Source organism: Capricornis sumatraensis, chromosome 8 (assembly GCF_032405125.1).
Source record: "Capricornis sumatraensis isolate serow.1 chromosome 8, serow.2, whole genome shotgun sequence".
Taxonomy (NCBI): Eukaryota; Metazoa; Chordata; class Mammalia; order Artiodactyla; family Bovidae; genus Capricornis; species Capricornis sumatraensis.
In genome coordinates, this window is record NC_091076.1 from 3,706,038 (window position 1) to 3,713,015 (window position 6,978).

Below are 6,978 nucleotides of genomic sequence, written 5' to 3' on the forward strand. Positions count from 1 at the left end.
TGATTCATCTGAGAACCAGCATGTGCCGAGCGCCTGCTGCCTGGCCCCATGGCAGGGGGCTCGCTCCCCGAGCGCTGAGAGCCTGGGCTGCCTTCCAGACCCGTGAGGGCGCGCCTCACCCCGCCACCCGCCCTGGAGATGGTCTGCACTGCCAGCCTCCAAGCCTTTGGCAAGTGCAGGGGCAGGAGAATGAGCCGGGGGTTCCAAGCGTGGGTTCCGGAGCCCAGCACCCCCAGCACAACGACCTCCAGCTCCTCGCTCTTCAATGCTGCGCGTCCTCTCGTGTCTGGGAGCACCAAGTTTCACAGACCCCTACTTCGTACCGGGCGCAGCGCCACACGCCCTCCCGGAGGAGCTTATTTAATGGGGACGACGGTACACACAGTGGCCCCCACCCGGCTGGCACAGAGAAGTGTGGGCCCACAGCCGCCTCCCTGAGTCTTCATGGGGCTGGCACGGACGGCACGTGGTCAGGACCGTGCAGCTGCCCTCGGTCCCCGTGGAAGAGCCGCTGGGTCGTCAGGAGGCTCCCGGGGCAGCGGAGCCCGAGTCCCAGGCCATGAGGGACCCGGGGCTGGCGCTCCTTCTCTGGCGGGCCTGGGCCCACTGGTCCTCCTCGATGAGATCTGCCACCACGTTTAGCTGGCAGCCCCGGAGCGCGCTCACCAGGCAGGACACAGCTGCGTCCTCCCTAGCGCTGTTCTTCCAGACCCTCAGCAGCTCCCTCACCTGCTCCACCAGGTTCCGGGGGTACTTCTCCTCGATGGCTTCAATCTTGATCTCAGACACTCTGAGGCGACGAGCCAGCCGCTTCCAGTCCTTGCCCACGTTATCACAGATGATCTCCATCGCCACCCGCAGGTCTGGTGGGGCAAAAGGGCAGAGTGGTAACCTGCGGTCTGGGGAGCTGTTTAGAAAACAGATAACCGCACACTGGCTGATGGGCCTCCTGGTGCTGACCCAGGTGCTGGGGACCCGAAAGGCCCTTCCACAGAGGCGGACGCCACCCTGCAGCAGAAGGGCCAGGGAAAGCTCCATGCTGCCTCAGCCAGCCACACCCTGAAACACTACCCACAAGGCGCAGCCTGCTTGGAAGACTTACTGGTTGGGGGGGTCTTGTAATGGAGACGCCCACTCAGGCCTGAGTAGAGTTGCACCTCTATCCCGCCCTGCAACGGGGTTGAATGGGGGGCCCTAGAAGGTACATGCATGTCAAGTCTCTGGAACTGTGAATGGGAACTTTCTTGGAAAAGGGTCTTTGCAGATGTGAGAGTAAGCTGAGGATCTCGAGATGAGGGGATCATCTTAGATTATTCAAGTGGGCCCTAAATCCACTGACAGGACCATGTGCCGTGGAGGCAGAGACTGGAGGGGTGTGGTCACAAGCCAAGGAATGCCTGGAGTCCCCAGAAACCAGAAGAGGGAGGAAGGACCCTCTCCTAGAGCTCTCAGAGGGAGCATGGCCTACTGACACCTGGATCTGACCACTGGCCCAAGAAAGGTAAGAGCATCAGATTCTGTTGCTTTAAGCCACTGAGACACAGGCATTTGTATGGCAGCCCTAAACAGCCCACTTGCTGCTCTGGAAGATGCTCTGACTGACACCAGGCTTCAGTCCCTGGTTACTCTGTCCTCATCTGCTGAGAAGCCACTCCTGAGATCAGACTAGACAAAATGCTTCTTGGAAGCAAAGCTTCATCTCCAGCCACAAACCCCTGATACGCTGTCAGCCTGTGTGCCAACTCCTCCAGCCCCGTGAGGTGGGCACCTGTGTTGCTGACCACTGGGAGAAAGCAGGAAATGGAGGCCCAGGGAAGGGAAGTGCAAGTCACTTCCTGAGGTCACAGCCAGCCACAGAATGGCAGAGCCAGGAAGAATCCACTCTTAACCCTTATACAAAAGCAGCGCCCTATCAACCCGTCCTTTCTGCTGAGGCTCTTCTGGAGTCCTTTCACCCCTGTCCCGCCCGGGAGGTCAGCAACGTCTTCTTCTGTCCAATAACTTCTAACTTTCCTGGAGGGAGAGGGGTGGAGAAGAAAGCACTGAGGCTGAATGGGGCAGGGGGCGGTGGTTGTCCACGCTCCGCAACTTAGGCTAAGTTAACTTCTCTGAGCTTTGGTTCTCCTGTCCGCAAAGCGGCCACGTTCCCGTCTCTCGGGGCTGTTTAGGGAAAACCCACGGAAACCGAACCCGGAAAAGGCTGGGCGCCTGGAAGATCGACAGCTGACCCCGCCAACCCCCACAGGGTCCCCAGGCACCCCTCGCCCCTCTCCTCCCGCGCCGCTCCCCGTCCGGCCCCCGCTCCCCGTCCTTCGCCCCCACGCCTCCCGCCCGCACCCCGGCCCCCGGCCCCCGGCCCTCGCCCCCACCTCGCTCCTCCGGCGCCGCCCCGGCCTCCGCGCCCCGTTCGAAGTCGTCCAGGAGGCACAGGAGGTCCTCGCGCCGCAGGGAGCCGAGCAGCTCGCGCAGCAGCACGGTGCGCTCGGCGCTCAGCTCGTTCTGCTCGAGCAAGACGGTGAAGAGGTCCAGGCCGCTCTGCGCGAGCTCCAGCTTCCTCTTGCTAACGCGGTTCCGGCACAGGAACTTGAGCTGGGTCAGGTCGCTGCTCGACAGTCCGACCGACACCGAGTGCAGCAGCACCAGGAACGGGTCCATGGCGACAGGAGTCCCCGCGGGCTGGGCCGCGCCTCCTCACGCACCCTTCGCGCCTCAGCCTAGTGGCGGCGAATGCAGTTTTGGGAGCTCGATAGCCCGTCGCCGGAAGTATCCCGCCGGGCCGGTCCCTCTCGCGGTAACTTCCGGGACTCGCGCATGCGCTGCAAGCCCAACCGTAGCCATTTCCGCCCGGGAGGCTCCCTGCTGACGCCAGGCACCGCCCCTGACCGGGGACCCGGAAGATCTCTGTCCATGCGCCCTGACGACGTTCTCCCTGTGAGGACCGGCAGCTTTAGGGGTCCCAATCAGTGCAGATGGTGACTGCTGCCATGAAATTAAAAGACGCTTACTCCTTGGAAGAAAAGTTATGACTAACCTAGATAGTATATTCAAAAGCAGAGACATTACTTTGCCGACTAAGGTCCGTCTAGTCAAGGCTATGGTTTTTCCTGTGGTCATGTATGGATGTGAGAGTTGGACTGTGAAGAAGGCTGAGCGCCGAAGAATTGATGCTTTTGAACTGTGGTGTTGGAGAAGACTCTTGAGAGTCCCTTGGAGTGCAAGGAGAGCCAACCAGTCCATCCTAAAGGAGATCAGTCCTGGGTGTTCATTGGAAGGAATGATGCTAAAGCTGAAGCTCCAGTACTTTGGACACCTCATGAGAAGTGTTGACTCATTGGAAAGACTGATGCTGGGAGGGATTGGGGGCAGGAGGAGAAGGGGACGACCCAGGATGAGATGGCTGGATGGCATCACGGACTCGATGGACGTGAGTCTGAGTGAACTCCGGGAGATGGTGATGGACAGGGAGGCCTGGTGTGCTTCGATTCATGGGGTCGCAAAGAGTCGGACACGACTGGGTGACTGAACTGAACTGAACCCCTAAACCCAGAGCGCAGGCGGCGTCCGTTTCCTTTGGAACGTTGCGCTGCGGGTGCTCTTAATAACAAGTTAATTTATTTATGAACATTTGTGAAAATGCATGTCGTTTGGGCTTCCCTGGTGGCTCAGTGGTAACGAATCGGCCTGCTGATGTTGGAGAGGCGGGTTCGATCCCTGGGTCAGGAAGATCCCCTGGAGGACATGGCACCCGACTCCAGTGCTTGCCTGGGAAATACCGTGGACAGAGGATGGGGCGTCACGGTCCATGGGGTCGCAAAAGACTCAGACAGGACTTAGCGACTAAGCAACGAATGTCCTTTAGTAACCCCTGCAGATCTATGTGCAGGAAAGACTCTTAAGAGCTTTATTTAGTTTTTAAAATTTGATACAAACGTGATTTCTAAAGTTATCGTCGTTATTGTGGAAGGCTTACTAGCGTTTCTTGATGCCTACTGTGTACCATGGAGTAGGTCCTGGAGACAAATTCAGGAACAAAGTGTGGAAGGCCCCACCCGCCCGGAGCTTGCAGCGTCAGTGCACAAGGTTACCTCATGCAGATAACAAAGTGCCGTTAAGCCAGAAGTCAGCGCGAGCCAGGGGCCAAGGGCATGGGGGTGGGGAGTGTGGAGGTGGGGGTCTCTACACGTTGAGAAGGCGGTTCTGGAGCAGGCCCCAATGTGCAGGCGTGAGGGGCCAGGTAGAGAGGTGTGGGGGCCGTAAAGGCGGGCCCACGGCAAGAGCAGAAGCACTGAGGAGGACGCAGGGTGCTGGGGCAGAGCTGGGAAGGCAGGGGGTGGTCGGTGAGGGGAGGGGGCAAATTAGAAGGAGCCAGGTCGGAACCCAGCTTTACCTTCCCTAAGCCCCTGCAGAGGGTGAGAGGAAGCCTGAAGCCATCTGAGTTACGTTGGGAAAAAATTGAGATATAATTCATATTCCCTGCAACTCACCCTTTTAAAGTGTACAATTCAGCGGCTTTGCTTGTGGTGCAGTGGTTAAGAACCTGCCTTGCAATGCAGGGAACGCTGGTTGGAATCCTGGTTGGAGAACTAAGATCCCACATGCAGGGAGGTGACAGCCTTCACGGTGCCACTAGAGAGCTCGCAGTCCGGCAGGAAACATCCCACATGACGCAGCAAAGATCCCTCTTCCTGCAACTTAGACCTGACTCAGACAAATGGATACATCAGTGTTTTAAAACGTGTACAATTCAGTGGTTTTCAGCATATTTATAATGTTGTGCAGCCGCTACCATTCGCTAATTTTAGAATATTTTCATCACCTTTGTAGCGACCAGTGCTCATCAGCAGTCACTTCCTCTCCGCCCCCCACTCTCTCCAGCTTCTGGCAACCACTAGTAGGCATCTGTCTGCCTGGATTTGACCCGGATGGGCGTTTCATGTAGGCGGAAGCGCACGCTGTGGGGCCTTTTGGGCCTGGTTTCTTGAACTGAGTGTGACGTCTTCAAGGCTCGCGCGCGTTGTAGCCTGTGACAGTGCTTCCTTCCTCTTTATATCGTGTGTGTGCTCAGTTGTGTCCGACTCTTTGAGGCCTCATGGACTGTAGCCCCCCAGGCTCCTCTGCCCATGAAAGTTTCCAGGCAAGGATACTGGAGTGGGGTGCCCTTTCCTCCCTGAGGGGATCTTCCCTCTCCAGGAATAAAAACCTACATCTCTTGCGTCTCCTGCATCGGCAGTTGGATTCTTTGCCCCTAAAGTGCCGCCCGGGAAGCCCTCTTTTTACTTTATTTATTTATTTTTGGCTGTGCTGTGTCTTCACTGCTGTGCACGAGCTTTCTCTAGTTGCTGCCAGTGGGGGCTACTCTCTGTTGCAGGCTCTAGGCACATGGTAAGGAATTCACATGCAACGCTGGAGACCAGGGTTCGATCCCTGGGTCAGGAAGATCCCCTGGAGAAGGGAATTGCAACCCACTCCAGTATTCTTGCTTGGATAATTCCATAGAGAGAGGAGCCTGGTGGGCTATAGTCCATGGGGTTGCAAAGAGTTGGACACAACAGAGTGGCTAACACAAAAATTAGGCACATGGGCTTCAGTAGTTGAAGCACATGGGCTTAGCTGCCCTGTGGCACGTGGGATCTTCCCAAAACAGGGATTGAACCCACGTCCCCTGCATTGGCAGCGGATTCTTAACCACTGGTATTAGGGAAATTAAAGTCTTGTTCAGGTTTCAGAAGTAGGAGACCAGGCCTCTGAACTGCTCCTGACCTGCCTGGATACTGCCCAGATTCTGTGCCTGCACGCAAGCACAGCAAATCAGATGGCCCTTAGGTAAGAAAGGGAGTGGGTCCTGGAATCTCTTGAGCCCCTGAGGGTCTGGCCAGTCCCCCAGGGTCTAATGAAATCCTATGACTCACAAGGTGAAACAAACCATATTGTAAAAAAGTTAAAACCAGAGCTGCATTTTGCAGGCAAACTGATGATGATCTCCGTTTACTGAGTGGGATGATAAGCGGAAGCCCCCTCGCACTGGAATCTGAAGTCTCATCCGTGGGATAGACACACTGCCCAGGACCTTTGCCCAGCTGGGACTCCACATTGGTTTTCATGAGGGGCTTCCCAGCGCCGTTCAAGTCTGGGTGTAGGTTGTTGGCCCAATTTGGTGATGTATGTGTTTCTTCTCTCTATTGTTTCTATTTCTTTTCTTTTAATGACCGTATATTGAGATTAAGCCAAATATCTATACAAAAATAGAAACTGTTTGTGTGTAACGAATGGTTTCTTTTGTTAATGAATCTCTTGAACCTAAAACAAACTTTCAGCAAAACAGCTGGTTTTCTTCTTGTTGCTGTTTGATCACTCAGTCGTGTCTGACTCTTCTGTGACCCCGTGGACGGCAGCCCACCAGGCTCCTCTGTCCATGGGGTTCCCCAGGCATGAATCCTGGAGTGGGTTGCCATTTCCTTCTCCAGGGGATCTTCCGGACCCAGGGACTGAATCTGAGTCTCCTGCATTGCAGGTAGATTCTTCACCAGTGAGCCGTCAGGGAAGCCTCAAAACAAATGAGTCACCGGGAAAGTCATTTTTGATGGGTCAATAGTACCCTGTCCTGCAGGGGGTCACCTTTGTCTATTCCGTCATCCGTGGATGCACCTTTGAGTTTTTTCCGCCTTTTTTGTCGTTATGAATAATGCTACTGTGGGCTCTGAGCTACATTTCTAAAGAATCACCAGGTAGAATCCAAGGGACCCCTCAATAATGCAGATGAGAGGTGAAGGTTCTCGGACCAGGTGCAGTGGAGGGGATGAGAAGGCAGCGTCTTTCTTTTGGTCTGGGCTGCATGTAAGTGAGGAGCGTTGAGGATGCCGTCGGGTCTGAAGGGTGGAATGTCTACTGGCTCACCTGGGGAAGGTGTGGGTGGGTTTGAGCAGGAGACAGATGGGTCCCAGTTTAGACATTTACCTCTAGCCTCCTGTTTACATTTGA

General features: G+C 55.8%; 1 protein-coding gene across 1 annotated transcript; it reads right to left on the bottom strand.

Annotated features, from left to right (window-relative positions):
* Positions 1-310: 310 nt before the first annotated feature.
* On the bottom strand, positions 311-2,754 carry FADD (Fas associated via death domain). Its single transcript, XM_068978216.1, has 2 exons — positions 2,370-2,754; positions 311-863 (listed from the first exon to the last, which is right to left on the bottom strand). Exons 1-2 carry the CDS (start codon positions 2,653-2,655, stop codon positions 520-522), a joined length of 630 nt encoding a protein of 209 aa, XP_068834317.1. The 5' UTR covers positions 2,656-2,754; the 3' UTR covers positions 311-519.
* Between the last annotated feature and the right edge of the window lie 4,224 nt (positions 2,755-6,978).